The 17405-nt window shown below is 45.4% G+C and overlaps 4 protein-coding genes across 4 annotated transcripts; all 4 read left to right on the top strand.

Annotated features, from left to right (window-relative positions):
• The first annotated feature begins 3238 nt into the window (after positions 1–3238).
• LOC122620169 (helix-loop-helix protein delilah) lies at positions 3239–11644 on the top strand. The gene is made up of 2 exons (XM_043797501.1): positions 3239–4189; positions 10204–11644. The coding sequence occupies exon 2, from the start codon at positions 10204–10206 to the stop codon at positions 11365–11367; it is 1164 nt and encodes a 387-aa protein (XP_043653436.1). The 5' UTR covers positions 3239–4189; the 3' UTR covers positions 11368–11644.
• A 74-nt stretch (positions 11645–11718) lies between these two features.
• Positions 11719–13262, top strand: LOC122619958 (hexokinase type 1). The gene has a single exon (XM_043797198.1). It carries the CDS (start codon positions 11826–11828, stop codon positions 13221–13223), a length of 1398 nt encoding a protein of 465 aa, XP_043653133.1. The 5' UTR covers positions 11719–11825; the 3' UTR covers positions 13224–13262.
• A 49-nt stretch (positions 13263–13311) lies between these two features.
• On the top strand, positions 13312–14932 carry LOC122619957 (hexokinase type 2). The gene is made up of 2 exons (XM_043797197.1): positions 13312–13911; positions 13974–14932. The coding sequence occupies exons 1-2, from the start codon at positions 13327–13329 to the stop codon at positions 14817–14819; spliced, it is 1431 nt and encodes a 476-aa protein (XP_043653132.1). The 5' UTR covers positions 13312–13326; the 3' UTR covers positions 14820–14932.
• Positions 14933–15133: 201 nt separating this feature from the next.
• Positions 15134–17315, top strand: LOC122620796 (golgin subfamily A member 7). The gene is made up of 5 exons (XM_043798423.1): positions 15134–15281; positions 15478–15646; positions 15710–15862; positions 16300–16643; positions 16713–17315. Exons 2-4 carry the CDS (start codon positions 15485–15487, stop codon positions 16438–16440), a joined length of 456 nt encoding a protein of 151 aa, XP_043654358.1. The 5' UTR covers positions 15134–15281; positions 15478–15484; the 3' UTR covers positions 16441–16643; positions 16713–17315.
• Positions 17316–17405: the final 90 nt, after the last annotated feature.

Here is a 17405-nt window from a genome sequence, read left to right as displayed (position 1 = left end):
TTGAAAGCGGCAATAACGATATTTGTAATAATAAATTTACGTAAAATATAAAACAAAATCAACGTTGACTCAAGCCCCAGTCGCCGCCCACTCAGCGACACCAACGCTTTTCTTTATTTTTGTGTTGCGACTGCAGACAAAGTTAACCGTCGACAAGGTAGCAACAGCACAAGAGCACACAAAACAGCCAGCAACACGGCTCAGAAGGCTGGCCCAAAGCCACACGATGCTCACAATTAGCCAGTTGAGAGAGTTTGTATACAAAGTCTCTGCTTTCTCACTGCTTTCTCAATGCTGGCCGCCATAAATGGTCGCAGACACGTCTCACAGACTTCCTTAGTGGTATCGCCGGCAAGCCAAGTTGGCCAAGAGGAAGGGGGCTGATGGCTAATAGCTGATGGCTTATACCCTATCGAACTTATACTGGGCAGCGCGCCTGGCTTTCTGACCATATTAAGGCAATTGCGATTTCCGAAGCGGGCAATTAAAAGCCAAAGTCAAAGCCAAAGCTGAGACTGCGACTGAGAACATTTGCATAAGCAATTGAGCGACATGGCAGGTGGAGCAGGGGCATTATTCACGCTCAAATGGGATTAGAGCTAATGGCAATTAACGCCGTAAAATTCTACTACTTAAGTAACAATTAGTCTAGGGTATCATAAATATTATATTACCTCATTCTTTACAAGCGTACATGATTGTAATTATTATTGTAATACTGCGACAACTATTAAAGCTTATTATTAATTCACGAAAAATCTATATAGTGCTAGATGAGATTTTAAGATTAATATACTAACTACGAGGGTCGTTTGATAAGTCCGTGACTTTTTGTATTTGCCACGCACCTGCTCTAAATACAACACTGCTCCTGTCAGCAGTTATCGATTAACAGCTGACTGTAAAATTTTGAGAAAGCTGCGTTTTTTGGTTTGCGTTTTATAGGCATTGAAAGCAGACGATCTCGTGAATTTTTTGTTCCATCAGGACAATGCACGGGTGCACACGTGTGTAGTCAGCATGGCAAAATTTCATAAATTGGGCTACGAACTGCTACCCCATCCAGCATATTCTCCAGATTTAGCCCCCTGTGACTATTTTTTGTTTCCAAACATGAAGAAATGGCTCGGCGGTAAGAGATTCGGGTCAAATGAAGAGGTCATCACAGAAACAAACGACTATTTTGAGGGCCTTGAGAAAACCTATTATTTGGAAGGAATAAAAAATTGGAAAAACGCTGGACTAAATGTATAGAGCTAAAAGGAGATTATGTTGAGAAATAAAACGCTTCTTTGACGAAAAAAATATATTTTATTCAAAAAGTCACGGACTTATCAAACGACCCTCGTATTTTTGTAAATGCTTCTTTTATTACGGCATTTGGAACCCCTCTTGGTCACGCCCATATATTTTCGGACATGACTATAAAACAAACATTCAAAAGTGACGTTTGTTTTTTAATTATGGCTCGCTTATTCATGTTTTTTGCTTTGGGAGTCGTCGTCGTCGTTCGCAGATTAAGCTGTCAGCAAAGAAACACAACATTTTTGGCCACTGTGTATGTATGTTTAAATATGCTCAGTTAATCAAAAATATTCGTACATATATAATTTGATTTTCAGCTCACTTCGCACGCAAATCAAATTAATGTTGCATGCGTTACTTTTCCACTCTCCTTAAAACGTGTGACGACCTTGTGCCATGAAAAATGTATGCTTTCTGGGCAGTAAAAAAAAAGAGAATTATAATCAAATTTAACTGTTGTCATCATGATTTATTTACTTAAGAACAAAACACGACAAACGATGACGAACTCGCCTTCAGACAGAAGCACAAAGATAAATTATTCGCCAGTCAGTCAGTCACAGAGTCGATCGGTCTATTGCCCGAAGTCATTTATTCAAAAGTGCTCATATATGTGAGTATATCGGAGTATATCGGGGCAAACTCGAGATTTAAGCCGGGTATGTCGTCATAGCCACAATAATGAGAAAACAACTTGTTTTGCCTGCAGGAGCAAATCCATTTTGCAATTATTTGTCCGTTGTCAGTTAATTATAATTACTTGTGAAGCAACAAAGTGCAAGCAAAAAACAACTATACAACTATGGCTGTAAACAATATTCGTTGTTAAAAAAAATAAGCTACACAATCGGATTCGAACAACTGAATTGTGACTTTGAAGTCAGCTTAGCAATTTGAAATTAGACGCGATGTGAAAACAACTTGAGAAGTGCACACACCCAATTCATCAACTGAAACTGATCGAAACAAATTAGAATAAATTATAAAATCCAAATGAAATTGCCAGAACTTCGACTATCAGATACCCGTTACCAAAACTATTTACATATCCATGAAACGTTATTTCTTATCTTACAGGAAATACTTTGAGTGAAAAGCTACCCCTTTAGAGTTAAATAAAATATAAATCGCAAAAAATCTGTAATTTATACTTCTAAAAATCTTGAATGGCTTATAAATGAGGACATTTCCTTGAACTTTGTTTAGACATGCCTCATAATTCGCCACCAAATCCAAGTTGATCCAAATAAATAACAAGAATGAGTATCATTTATGGTCTGGCAAGCAAAGTTCAACCTTAAAAATGGAGATCCGACACAAGTCAAGCTTGGTAGCTGATACCATCTCAATCAAAGACGAATAAACATTTTTAACTATTTTCAAGTGAGCTCAAGCAATGTCTGACTTGTACAAATGAATGTCAAGCGCTGCTGCAGCAGCAAATAAAATTAGCAATAAATTTAAATAAATAACTGCCTGGCGATATTAGATCATACGAAATCTCAGGGGGCCGTGTACTCGTGCTGGCACTCAAAACACTCGAAACGAAACCGAAAATCCATCTGAATCGGAAACCACTCAAGAGAGTGCGCCCAAGACCAACTGAGACCGCACTATGCGATACAGAAACACTACGATACGATACCATACGATACCATACGATACGATCCCATCCGATCCGACGAGCCGGCCAACGCAAAAAGCACCCACACATCGGGTGGATATTTGGGGAAAGAGAGAACTGGTTTCTCTTCAATGACTTTGTGCTGTGTTGTGCTGTGCTGTGTTGTGTTGTGTTGTGTTGCGCTGGGATGTTTTGTGTTGGCGTTGGCGAGCGCCAGTGGGTTTCTCGGTTTATTGGTCGGCCGTCGCTCAGAAAACGAGACTTTGCTGCCTTTTAATGCGGCATTTCATTCATTGATCGTTCCAATAGCGCGCCGCACGCTCAGCGCAGCGGACAAGTGAGCCGAAAGTCCGACTTCGACTGCCATCGCCGCCCACCTGAGTCGCTAGCCTGGCTAACGGAGTCAAAGCCAACTGGGGAGCAGTCAGCTGATCCAGCTGCCACCGCATCCAAAGCCAAGTCAGGCCAGGCCAAACCATAGCGACCATCCCAGCGATCCGCGAGATATATCTTTTCAGTGCACAGCCGACGAGCGCAGCAGGCGGACGCAGCGCAGCAATTTCTCCGTGTATTTTCGTATGCCAACTCGGGATATTGGATACAGATACAGATACAGTCCGAGATATTCCGAGATACAGATACAGAACGCGAGCGACGCGCACTCATAGATATTTTTAGCAACCGGCCTCACGCACACTGTAGCACATATTAGTACCGCCGCTGTACTGACACACGCGGCTTGCACGTTTTCACGGAAAATCCATTCTTCGAGGCTTTTCCAGCAGCAGCGAGATAAACACAACACCGCAGTGCGCGAAAACCGTACAAAAGTTCTTATCAATAGTTAATCCGGCGCAACTGCAACCGCGCAACCTCCGCAAGCATCGCAAAAAGCAATTCAAACCAAAACAAGTTCTAGAGTTTTTGAGTTTTTGAGGAAATAAAAACTGAAAACAAAGTCTTTTTTGTTGTGTTAACGTGCCAAATTTATGCATGAGCTAATAACTTTAAATCCGAAAAGAATGAAAAAAGCCCAAGCAAAACAAAATTCAAAAAAGATCGCATATCGAAATTAGTTGGGTGACTAATTAGACGACGCTTTGACGGAATTTCAATTTGCATAACTTTGCGCAACATTAATGAACCAAAAATTAAAATAAAAACATCAACAAATCTTAATCAGAGTGCACAACTGAATTCAAATCATCCCGAAAGACCAAACCCGCAGCTACACATTGTTGGATTTATGAAATCAAAAAGGTAAATATATCAGACATAAATGTAGAGATAAAGGCGATCTCCTCGATCTCTTGTTGCCGCCCCAATAAAAATAGACAAAAGGCATTCCTCTGGCCAATCACGATAGTGGGTGGCAGACATGGGCCAGGGCGGTGTTTTAAGAAACTTCTGAAACATTTATTTGTCCAAGGTGCTGAAAGGCCAGATGTGTGCGTTGTGCAGGGGAAAATGCTTTCGAGTTGCACAGGAGGGGCAACGGCGACGACAGCCAGTTGTCAACTGATTTTCAAAGGTTACCGAAGGGAAGCAAAGCAACTTGGCTCCGTTTGTTTGCGCCCAAAGTAAGGGGAACAGTTTAATTAATGGGTAAACAAGAGCTGTGAATTCTCATCATCAATGAGAGTCCCGCTTAACCTGCCACTCACTTTAAAGCGGAGATGTGCTAATCAACGCCGGCATTTGTTTATTTACTTTCATTTTCGCCAATCCATTTGGCTACAAGCCTTATGTTTGCCCAAATAATCGAGTAAAATTGGTTGGAGGCCGCTTTTAGTTCGGCATTTATTTATGATTTAATATATTATTCATTTCGACGAAAGCTAAAGTAAACTAGCAGCTCATGGGTATGATAAAAAAGTTATTCATCATGAATATTTTCGTGATTCCGCCAAAAATATATAATTTACTTAATCAAGTCAAATTTTAATGATTTTCCTGTCACGGCAAGGCATATCTAAAATTAAATTAGTTTATGAACGCATGAGAAGAGTCTGCCGCCACCCTATATACACTTGCCCACCTCATTGTTTGTTGTCCCCCTGACCCAAATCCCGATCGTACGTGGGAACAGCCACCCCACTCTCCTGGCAAAGAGACTAAATCAATAACAATAGCAGGAAAAAATCAAGAAAAATAAAAGCTAGCCGTAGGCAAATGCCAGGGACCTGTCAAAAAATCAAGCGAATCAAAAGCCGATGGGTAATACAAAACCGCACAGAAAGCTATCAAAATATAACTCATACGTAGGTAGGCACATGGATACATACATATGTGTATGTATTTACCCACACAAACGTGAATGGGAGACAGCGAATGTAAACACGGCCACACATCACACATACGCAGTGTGTGCCAATTTTAATAAACAAACTCAACGTAAATGGAAAATCAAACAAAATCATTTGGCCAAAGCAAAGGCAACAAATCAACAGCATGGAAAACAAAAAGAAAAAAAGGCAAGAAGCGTACAAAAATCAAAAGACGGCAAAGAGAGAGAGATGGGTAAAATAACAAATAAGAACTTGCCGCAGGCCGGCTAAAAATAATAGCTGCCAACGGTAGCACACACGAGACAAAAGGCAGGGGGACGTGCAACGTGCAACGTGCAACTGGCAACAGCCAACAGCACGAGACAACAGCAACAACACAAACACACACAACTAGCTAGCCGTGCAACAACAAAGGCGACTATAAAGCATATAGTATCGGCAACAAAGTCTGAGCCGATTGAAAGATTTTGACGCTTTCCACAAAAAGCAAATTAAGAATCACAAATCGAGGGAGATGAGAAATAGATAGAGCACTACGAAAATAAGAAAACGAAAATAGTGAAGGGAAATTCAAGTTGCATACAATGAAAACTAATTTTAGAGCTGTGGCAAAGCCAACAACAACAAATCGAATCAAAATCACGGCAGGCACAGAGACACTCAGAATCAGTCGGAGATTCCATGGCGAATCGGCCCAGAAGGCAGCTCTTAAAGTTACGAAACATGATTTCATATAAGATATATACTACTTCAGTTATTTTTTTAAGCTTTTTAGTAGATGTACTTCTAATATTTGTAAATCAAAGTTGAGATCCGTTTACTATGCTAACTTTATCCTGGCAAAAGAAAACATTGTTCAAACTAAGTCATCCACCCTCGTGGCAGCAATGCCCTTTTGTTCAGTTGCTGTTTTTTTTCCGTGCCCAAGCAGCAGACGCTTCATTTTCCATTTAACCGCACCCGACTGCCGAAATCCTTGAATTCAACAATTCCGCTTTCCCCCGCTTTCCACCGCTTTTCCCCCGGAAAACCCATGAGCGCGCAGACAAGCGTGCAGAAAAAGTTCTAAATTTAATGGCTACACCTAAAAATGCAGCGACTGCAACCGAGCCAAAAGTGAAGGGCAGACTGCAGGGGCGGGGGAGGGAGGGGGAGGAGTCACTCGCCGGTAGTTTCAAGTGCACTTCGGCTAGGCCTGGCTAACTTCCCCTTCCCTTCCCCTTCCCCTGCCCCTGCCCCTATTTCCCATCGCCACTTCATCTGATTTTCCCAAAAAAAAACAAAAAGTACTGCATATATCTGTGGAACGGACCGACCCACCCACACGCCCCTACCCCGCCCCTGCCACGCCCCTCGACCCCTTCACGCCTCGTCGCACGCACGGCTCGCCTTTTGTCTACCACACTGCTGGTAAAAGAGAAGGGGAGCGGGGAAAGGGGTACACTGAAACGAAATTCATCAGCTGCAAAGTAATTGTAATGAGATGAGCTTCAATGCGCATTCAGGTTCTGCAACTTTGACACTTTCTTCTTATTCTTCAATGAGTTTATATGATATATATAATAACTATAAAAATATAACATATAAATATAATTAATGCAGCATTTCATCATATCAGCTCTATTTTATATAATTGAACTTTCTTGTTCCCCCGATTCAAACTGATTTTTCCCAGTGTCGTAATGAAATGTTGGGCTTTTGTGTAAGAGGAACTGTTCTATGTTTGTTGTCTGCGCATTTCAATTGGGCGCTTTCTGCATTGTGCCGGCGTGTAATTGAAAACTTAAGCAGAGGCACCCCCAACCCCCCTTCCCCCTTTTCCCCCTCCAACACCGCTCACTTTATCCACGAAAAGCGCGCAACAAATTTTCCAATCAACAGAGAACGAAACAGGCCCTATGCACCATAGACTATAGTATAAACAGTATAAGCGCCGCTCCACTTCCTGCTCAACTTCCTTGCAGCATATCCTGTATCCCTCCGGTTGCGCCTCCGAAAATCAGGAGGCCGCTTGTTGCTGTTTGTTCAACAAACGTTTATTAGCCGCGAATACTTTTAATCGCATGCAATTTGTTGATTGCGGCCAGTCGCTGCTGCACTTTCCACGCTTTTCCACCCACCCGGCGAAAAGGCCCACATTAAGCGCACGGAACTAGGTAATTTTCACGTCGTTTTGGACCGGAGCGGGCGGAGGGCGGGAAAATTTACGGAGGGGGTGGGTAGTGAGCAGGTAAACAACGGTTGCCGCCCCTCGCAGAAGACGGTGCACAAATTTTTCTGTGTTGCGCGCTTAATTGCAGCTTGTTTGTTGCATGTCGCAAACTTTTACGATGCCCTTACAACTCAAGTGGCTACATTCCACAGCAAGTCGATGGGCGGAACTTATGAAGACTGACATTTGTTTGGAAACATGCTTTCCAAATTATTTATAACCTCATTATCTATGTAGATTTAAATGGATATCAAATCATATTTGTGATGCAGCAAAGATACTAAACAATTTCCAAACTCACTTACAAGTGATGAAAGGGCATGCAATGCGTGGGGATATTTTTGCAAGTTGAAAACTTCTGGCTGCAGGGTCTTTAAGCATTTCTGAGGATTGCGTGGTAAAAATTAATTATACCCCGAATCAGGGGCGAACCGCTAAAAGAAAAATGCCGACACGAAGTGAAAAACCCAGCCACGTGTTGAAAGTTGAGGCAGGGAAAGGTGATTTGAATGGACATTGGCTGGGATGTCGAGATGAGCTGCGCTGTGCTGAATCTCTTGGAATTCATTCATTCTCTCTTTTTTTTTGCCAAGCTGCCAGACAAACAAACATTAACGGTAATCGAAGAAAAGTGCTCACTTAAGGAGAAACACCTCATAACTCGTTTAGGCCAAGCCAAGAGCGAGCTCTGGGAATGGTCAAAGCTATGCAACAAGTGTCAAGCAGGCCAACGAGCCAACAAGCTGGCGATCCAAGCCAACAATCCAAGCCAATGCAAGCCGGATTGGATCGGGCAAGGTGGCCAGAATCGTCTAGTGCCAATTTTGGACAATCTGCACTAAATTGTCCATTTAAGTGGGGCCGGCTAAACTGACTAACTCGACGTGAGCTGCGCTGCTCCCCTTAGATCAACTGACTGCAATCAATCTGGCTGCATTTACACCTCTGCATTCAGACTGGCAAACTGGCGAACTAACAAACTGGCAACTGGCAAGCTGGAAGGCTGGTTAGCTGGCAAACTGGCGATTTATGAGGCCAAGGCACAATTGCAAGGGCGTTAGCATCGATGCAGAAACATTTCAATCTCCATCTCCATCCACATTCACGTTCACATTCACACATTCACACAGACCATGTGTATCTGCATCTGTTTGGGAGGTGGAAATGACGGCGTTGCGTTGGCTTCATGTTACATTTTCATGTAACTTAATTCTTGCATTAAAATGCATTCATTAACTGTTGCATTTGTTGTTTACTTTGCTTTGCTGTGCTCTGCGTTGTTTTGTTGCATTTCCAACCGCCGCACAGTCACCGCAAAATGTATCTGCCCGCATTCAACTTTCAATAGAGGGGAAAATATTTCGTTTAGCTGACCTACCGCACACAAAAGAAAATAATAAACATTTCATTTACCACACAAAACTTTCCCCATATGAAATGGAGTAAACGGCGCCCTTGGCATTGATGGGAATTTGAAACTCTCATAATGCATACTAAATAATGGGTATTAAATATTTATGCAAAATGAAATAATCACAATCTACTCATGTTTCATAAACATTCTTGAGTGACGAATAAGAAAAACAACGATATAAACAGTTACAGTTTCATTTTAATTCTAAGAAGCAAACATATTTTTTTATCGATATTTCAAATATATTTCACAAGCGGAAACATACAATAATACAAAATTCGGGAATTATTGGGATAAAATATTTAACTAAAGAAATAAACAACTGTTGATCAAAGCAAATGTAATTTTAATTAGTCGAAATTTCATAAACATTTATATCTAGGGGCTATTTACAAAACCAAATTTATTTTTCTTTCACATCTGAAAATACATGTTTGTATATTTTATATTTTTGTATATTTTTGTAATTTAACGAGGTCTTCAAATATTTTTATGAACTTTCGTGTTAAAAGTTTTATATCAGCTAATAAAATTTTTATTAGAATTTCGAATTTATGTTCAAAGGCTTAAACAACAGAAACCCAATGTATATTTTCTCATTCAAGGTTCTTATCAGCTTAGAAAATCTAGCGGAATTCATAGTTTAGTTTTATTTTGTTCTGGTCACGATAACAGAATTTTTTGTTTAATATTTGTAGCTTACACGTTAAAGTAAATGCTTCTAGATAAAATTGTGAGTGACACTTGCTTGCGTTTACATTATTCGCATTACTCACACGATGAGAAGTACGTAAAGCTAATATGGGCTTTCTGAATGTCCAGAACTCAACAAACTTGACTACACCGTTTTTAGGATTTGTGAAGCCAGCTCATACTCTTCGACCGTTTCGCTGGCAAATGTGACTCAGAAAGCGATCGAGAAGATACCAGGAATTTTGTAGATTGCGCAACGCAATGAGCAGTGAGCAGTGAGCAATGAGAAATTTCATTTGGCAGACCAATTTGTTCTTGGCCCCCCTCTTGCTGGTAAATTGTATTTATTAGTTTTTTGGCTTGATGCGTTTCGTTTCGTTTAGTTTCGTCTCGGTTTTTCGGCTTCAGTGGGTTTTATGACGGAAGCACTACTCAAGAATCGACTTCAGTTCATTGAAGCCAATTCGAGAGCCGTTTACGGAAGTTTTTGGCGGGGTGGGTCCGAAAATAACCGATTCGCTTCATTGCACATTCCCCATATGCTCCCCGATGTCTTTCGAAAATTGTACAAAATTGTTAATTGCCCCGGGATGGGATGGTATGGGATGGGTTCGAAATATACCTAGCAGACCCTCGACTAAAGACTGCCTCTGCACTCCACTTTCAGATGAAGTCCAATACGTACGAGCTGCACAACTACGCCGATCTGAATGACATGGCCTCCGCGACGGACGCCAAGGATTCGCGCAAGAGGAAGACGGCCAGTGCGCGTGGCGAGAAGTACTCCCTGCGACAGAAGCGTCAGAAGAGGGGCTCCAACGAGGACGGAGAAGCCACCAGCCTGCCCGACTTTCAACTGGAACTGGATCCCATCGCGGAGCCGGCTAGTAAATCGAGGAAGAACGCACCCACCAAGTCCAAGACGAAAGCACCGCCACTGAGCAAATACAGGCGAAAAACTGCGAATGCCCGGGAGCGCACTAGAATGCGTGAGATCAACACGGCGTTCGAGACCCTGAGGCATTGTGTGCCCGAGGCGATAAAGGGCGAGGATGCGGCCAATACCAACGAGAAGCTGACCAAGATCACCACCCTGCGACTGGCCATGAAGTACATCACCATGCTGACCGACTCGATGCGGGATCCCAGCTATGAGAGCGAGTTCATAGGCGAGTGTCTGGAGGAGAGTGCCAATCGGGAGGCGCGAGTGGACTTGGATGCGAGCGAGGAGGCCGAGGTGGAAGTGGAGCTACCCGTTCCCGTGGCAAAGAAACCAGCCAAGACCAAGGGCAGTGGCAAGAAGAGCTCCGCCGCCAGCAAACGACAGAGCCAAAAGCAGGCCAAGGCAGTGCCCCAGATGCCAGCAATAAGTTCCGGTGAGTCGTGCTACGCCACCTCCTCGATTGGATCGCCCGCCTCCTCCGCCTACGCATCGCTCTCCTCGTCGTCGTCGAATAGCCACAGCAGCAGCAGCAGTCCGGGTCTGGAGCTGGACACTCTGGCGGGACTGAACGGGCTCAGCGCCCTGGACTCCCTGCTGCTGGACGCCTCCGATGGGGATTCCCTGTCCTGTCTGAGTCCCGGCTACGGAAGTCTGCTCACTGGCAGCGGGGAGTCCCTGCTGCCCGGCTGCCGAGGAGATCTGCCCATGTCGGGTCTGGAGAAGTCGGATGTGGAGCTTAGTTTGCGATTGCTGGACCAGAGCTCCAAGGATTCCTTCGACTTTGCCAGCGACCAGCAACCATCGGCCTGCATTAGTTCGTTCTCCGCTCTGGATGGCTATCCTTTCGACCTGCTGCACAGCGATTTTCCGGATATGTTTCTCACGTGACGCGTGTTTCGTGGCCAGCCTAACACTCTCTCATTTTAAGCCTAATCCTCGTCTTAAGTTAGAGTGCGAGTTTTAACCCGACTTTCACTATTAGCCATTACATGCGATGCGCCATTCAGGCGGAATTATTTGTGTCATAGCCAGCAGCTGACAGGATATACGCACATCCTGCGAAGGTAAACGCTGCTCACCGCCACATCCACATGATAACTCCACTCAACTCAACTAGTGATCTAAGCATTTTCTTGTGACGCATTTCTCGTTATCCTGTAAATAAAGCACCCAGTGTTGATTCAAGACGCCTAAGCAATCTTTTCTACAATGGAACTGGGATTTTTAGATATATGTGTATTATGGAAACACAGTAGACTCTTAGAAAATTAGTTTTAATGAAGCGTTTCTGAAACAGGGCGATTGCTTTGATACCTTCTATAAGAGATCCACAAACAGACATCGCAATGTCCATCTCATTTAATCCGGAGGAGGACTTTCCGGAGGTGTACAAGGTCTGCAAGCTGTTCCATCCGAGCGTTGAGGACCTTGAGAAGATTAGAAGCTCCATGGACCGCGAGATTACGATGGGACTGAGTCGCGATCACCACGATCGCTCGACGGTTCCGTGCCACTTGAGCTATGTGCAGGACTTGCCATCGGGCAGGGAGCGTGGTCAGTTCTTGGCCCTGGAGATGATGCCCACCAACTGCCGGATAATGCTGGTGAAGTTCAGTAGCGAGAACGACATATATACCAGTTCCAAGTGCGTGATAATGCCACACACTGTGGCAGCGGGTCGGGGAACCGAGCTCTTCAACTTTCTGGCCAACAGCATTGCCAATTTCGTGAAGGAGAAGAAGGTGGAGAAGGAGAATCTGCCGCTGGGCATAGCCTTTGCCTTCACCCTGAAAAAGCATGCCCTGGACATGGGCATCCTTGTGTCGTGGACCAAGGAGTTTGGCGCCCAAGGCGTCATCGGCAAGGATGTGGTCCAGCTGCTGCGCGATGCACTGGCCAAGTTCTCCGACATATCCGTCGAGGTCATGGGCATCATCAATGTGGGCGCCGGTTCCCTGCTGGGTCTGTGCTGGGCCCAGCCGGATACGCGGATGGGCTTGGTCATGGGCAGTATTGCCAATAGCTGCTATGTGGAGAGGGTCGAGAGGTGTGAGTTGTACGAGGGTGATGAGGAGCGAAAGATAATGATCATCAATTCGGATTGGGCCCACTTCGGGGACACGGGGCAGTTGGATTTCATACGCAACGAATTCGATCGCCAGCTGGACACCGAGTCCATAAATCCGGGCAGTCGCATCTATGAGAAGTTCAGTGGCGCCCTCTGCATGGGGGAATTGGTTCGCATTATCGTGCTGCGCCTGATGAAATCGGGCTCCATCTTCGCCGAGGACAGGCGCGATTACATAGGCATCCAGTGGAAGCTGGACATGGTGTCGCTGATCGAAATAGTCTCCGATCCCCCGGGCGTCTATACGAAGGCCCAGGAGGTGATGGACAAGTTCCGCATACGCCACTGCAAGGAGCGGGATCTGGCTGCCCTGAAGTATATCTGCGATACGGTGACCAATCGAGCTGCCATGCTGGTGGCCAGTGGCGTGTCCTGCCTCATCAACCGCATGCACCTGCCGGAGATCTCGATCGCCGTGGATGGCGGCATCTACCGCCTTCATCCCACCTTCTCCGCCGTGCTGAACAAGTACACCCGCATGCTAACCGACCCCAAGTACAAGTTCGAGTTCGTCATCACCCAGGACAGTTGCGGCGTGGGAGCGGCCATTATGGCGGGCATGGCCCACGCCAACAAGTACAAAACGGACGCCAAGTTGTTTACCATGGATTACTAGAGTGCTTGAATAAATTATGTTATTATGTATAGAGTTAAATCTTTGCCTAGTTACAATGAGAAAAGCAGCGCTTGACTTTTCTTTGTAGCCCTGAAATGCAGTCATGAGAAGGACGTCTGGACTTTTCACTCATTCTCTATTTGGCCCTGTACTGAAAATTTTCTTTCGTGACGGAAAAATGCCGAGCCTGGTTAACACGGAAATAGAGGCCGCGGTCAAGGGCTTCCTCATCGACCAGGAGAAGATGACCGAGGTGGTGGAGCGCATGACCAAGGAGATCAAGATGGGCCTGGCCAAGGACACGCACTCGCGGGCGGTGATCAAGTGCTTCGTCAGCCATGTGCAGGATCTTCCCACTGGCAAGGAGCGGGGCAAGTACTTGGCACTGGATCTGGGCGGCTCCACTTTCAGGGTGCTTCTCGTGAATCTGCTTAGCGAAGCGGACGTGGAGATCGTGTCGAAGAGTTTCAATTTTCCCGTAACCCTGATGTCCGGATCTGGAAAGGCGCTATTCGACTTCCTGGCCGAGTGTCTGTCGGAGTTTTGCCACTACCATGGCCTGGAGAACGAGTCACTGCCGCTGGGCTTCACCTTCTCGTTTCCGGTCCAGCAGCAGGGACTCTCCAAGGGCATCCTAGTGGCCTGGACCAAAGGATTCAGCTGCGAAGGCGTGGTGGGCAAGAATGTGGTAGGTCGTTCAGGTCGTTTAGGGTGTATGGGTCATAGATGGGTTGATATTTGTGTCCCTAGGTAACTCTGCTCCAGGAGGCCATCGATCGCAGGGGCGACATGAAGGTGAACACAGTGGCCATTCTCAACGATACGGTGGGCACCCTGATGTCCTGCGCTTTCTACCATCCCAACTGCCGCATAGGACTGATCGTGGGAACCGGCAGCAATGCGTGCTATGTGGAGAAGACAGTAAATGCCGAATGCTTCGAGGGATATCAGACCAGTCCCAAGCCGTCGATGATCATCAACTGCGAGTGGGGCGCCTTCGGGGACAATGGTGTGCTGGAGTTCGTTCGCACCACCTACGACAAGATCGTCGACAAGGTAACGCCCAATCCCGGCAAGCAGACGTTCGAAAAGTGCATCTCGGGCATGTATATGGGTGAGCTGGTGCGTTTGGTCGTCATGGACATGGTAGCCAGAGACCTTATGTTCCACGGCACCAGTTCCCAAAAGATCCAGGAGCGCTGGAGCTTCAAGTCCTCCTATATTTCCGACATTGAAAGCGATGCACCGGGAGAGTATCGCAGCTGCAACAAGGTCCTCAGCGAACTGGGCATCGTGGGCTGCCAGGAACCGGACAAGGAGGCCCTGCGATTCATCTGCGAGGCAGTGTCCTCCAGGTCAGCCAAGTTGTGTGCCTGCGGCCTGGTCACGATCATCAACAAGATGAACATCAACGAGGTGGTCATCGGCATCGACGGCAGCGTGTATCGCTTCCATCCCAAGTACCACGATCTGCTGCAGTTCCACATGAAGAAGCTGCTCAAGCCGGGCGTCAAGTTCGAACTCGTTGTCTCGGAGGACGGATCCGGCAGAGGAGCCGCTCTGGTGGCGGCCACGGCTGTCAAGGCCAAGCTCTAAATTCACAGTTTTTCCTCTGCAATACGTTGGAAACGTTGCCTAAATTAATATACAAGTCCTTAAAATTATAGTACAAGAGATAGAAATAAATTGTTTAAGATCCACTCCTTGAATTGGCAGAACGTTCTTAATCTTAACCCTACAATCATAAAATCCTAACCAGAATTCCGATTCAAATTTTGGCGCCTAGGACGTGATATATTCCTACCTCAGTGGCAACGCCAGGCATCGATAACCGATAATTTGATACATATGCAGTATTTTTAGAACATCTATCGAACGAATTGCAGCTGGCCCAAGATCTGGTAACACTGGCCTGGTCTAAAACACAATTCGCGGTCTGGTAACACTTGGCGTTTGCAAACATTTATCTGTCGACCAATTTGAGGAATTTAAGGCAATTAGGGGATTCCTGCGAGCTTAACCAGGCCAACTGAGGTTACATCAAGCCAAGGCAAACAGGTGGGTCACCCAGCAGGCCTTGCCCCACTGACCAGTGGGGCAAAACAGCCCCAATTCGGGGGCTGCTGGAAAAGGCAAGGCCAGCTGTCCATTTGGGATTGGGACACTCCACTCGGCGCATCAAGATGATTGCCCTAAACCAAATGCATCGGGCGCTGCAGAGCGAGGCCATTAACGCCATTATCCGCCTTTTCAGCGACAACATGTCCCAAGGCGGCGGCGCTACTCCAGCGGGCGGCAATCCCACAGCGCTCCAGGCGACCGGAGGGGGCGTGGTCTTCAGCAAGGTCTTCATCCAGCGCGACTACAGCGAAGGAACCTCCGTCAAGTTCCACACACGGCTGCCCGCCGAACTGGAGGGCATGGTGACTATCATATCCCATATCTGTGTGCTCATAATCTAAGCATATCCCTGCATTGCCGTGCAGATTGAACGACACGTCTTCGAGGCCACCATCAACAGGCTAAACGAGTTCTACGCCGAGGCGGAGGAGGGATCCTGCGGCACCTACTGCGAGGGCTGCATTGGCTGCATCACGGCCTACTTGATCTACATGTGCTCCGAGACGCACTACGAAAAGGTGCGTCATTGGGGCTTGCATTACACTCATGTGGGTCAAAGCAAATGGAGCCGAAGATAGCCAGCTTGTGTAGTCGAGTTCCACTTTGAAAATAGGGATTTGGGGTCAAGAATTTCAAACGTCGTTATGTGATATTATTAGCTGATTCACCTAAGATATCAAGCATTTAGTAAATGCCTTTGTTTTCAGGCTTTCATATCTTTTAAGGTATAAAGGTCGCGGTTTATAGAGCTTCCTTTGTCACTAATGACTACCTTTATAGAACTTGGATAAATCAAATATCAGCAATGAGCTTGCCCTATATTAATCTTTTATACGATTACCCATACAATTGTCTTTAGTAGTAAAACAACAGCAAGGAAACATTGAGCTCTATTACCTCATGACTATCAACCTGCAATTATCACCCCCAAACTAATGCTCTTCCACCCCCACAGACCCTTCGCAAGATATCCAAATTTGTGGCTTCCCAAAACGAACGCATTTACAACGCCAAGGGCCTGCAGCTGATCGACCCAACTTATCGGGGACTTCGCGTCATAGAGATTACAATATTCGATCGTCCGGGGCGAACGTGACTTCCGCTTTCCCATTCAGCCAACGAGTTTTTCATGTGAGACCAACCAGCCACAGTCGCATCAACAGGAACATGAAGGAGGAGGAGGAGAGTCCGTTTCAGCAATTATCAAGCAAAAGTCAGCGCCAGCGAGTGCGTTTCCAAAAAATAAATCAATACAAAGCTGTGGAAGCAGCTAAAGCTTTATAACCTATAACCATATGTGTGAGTATCTCTGAAATTCCTACCTCAGCTGAAAGTGTATCTAACCAATGCATTTTCGCATCCTTTCAGCTTGGCAATGCAGCGGCCGGAGCGGCTTTGGGGCATGCGACTTAGTCACGGGTGTGCTGGGAGATGTGCCTCCGCTGCAGCCACATACTGTATGCTAGATTAGCCGTTAATGATTAGCCAAGGCAGTGTACGGCCAGTTAGTTAGTATTTATGCAATAGCAGGCATAGTCATGTAAGTGAAAAGCTACCGAAACTGCATTTTGTGCCGAAGCAAGCATCAACATATACACACATTCGCATATGTTACAATTGTGTTTTTAATTATTGAACCGAAAGGCCAGCGAGAATTGATTGTTTTGTATTTGAAAAATGAATAGAATTGTATTCATCATGTTTGTAGTAGTTACCAACAATTCGATTGTCTAAAATTGTAATTTTCACGGCATTAACATTTACATAAATACACACATAGTTCAAGCTTAATCAGACGCATGCATGCATATGCATCACTTTTTCTATACAATACTTACCGATTTCGAAACAGCGCCAAATGAACTTACACATAAACAAGTGGAGAATTGTTCGATTTTTAACATAAATCAGCAACATTGATTAACATAGTTATATATCTTATAAGTGAAATATATATTGCCGTCATTTAAACGCGCCTACAACTGTTTTCCTCCGGAGGGTAAACATCATCAGTGGGAAGCAAACAAGAGGAGCAAAATGTGGTGTGCCAAATTTGTTTTG

This window comes from Drosophila teissieri, chromosome 3R (assembly GCF_016746235.2).
Source record: "Drosophila teissieri strain GT53w chromosome 3R, Prin_Dtei_1.1, whole genome shotgun sequence".
Taxonomy (NCBI): domain Eukaryota; kingdom Metazoa; phylum Arthropoda; class Insecta; order Diptera; family Drosophilidae; genus Drosophila; species Drosophila teissieri.
Note: the sequence above shows the minus strand (reverse complement) of the source record. Positions and strands in the feature narration are given on the sequence as shown.

What these genes read in the sequence shown, in the direction of transcription:
- LOC122620169 (XM_043797501.1), top strand. Translation starts at nt 10,204, where the DNA reads ATGAAGTCCAATACGTACGAGCTGCACAACTACGCCGATCTGAATGAC.
- LOC122619958 (XM_043797198.1), top strand. Translation starts at nt 11,826, where the DNA reads ATGTCCATCTCATTTAATCCGGAGGAGGACTTTCCGGAGGTGTACAAG.
- LOC122619957 (XM_043797197.1), top strand. Translation starts at nt 13,327, where the DNA reads ATGAGAAGGACGTCTGGACTTTTCACTCATTCTCTATTTGGCCCTGTA. An exon ending in GCGTGGTGGGCAAGAATGTG is followed by an intron (nt 13,912 to 13,973) that starts GTAGGTCGTTCA and finishes TTGTGTCCCTAG; the next exon opens with GTAACTCTGCTCCAGGAGGC.
- LOC122620796 (XM_043798423.1), top strand. Translation starts at nt 15,485, where the DNA reads ATGTCCCAAGGCGGCGGCGCTACTCCAGCGGGCGGCAATCCCACAGCG. An exon ending in CCGCCGAACTGGAGGGCATG is followed by an intron (nt 15,647 to 15,709) that starts GTGACTATCATA and finishes ATTGCCGTGCAG; the next exon opens with ATTGAACGACACGTCTTCGA. An exon ending in CCGAGACGCACTACGAAAAG is followed by an intron (nt 15,863 to 16,299) that starts GTGCGTCATTGG and finishes CCACCCCCACAG; the next exon opens with ACCCTTCGCAAGATATCCAA.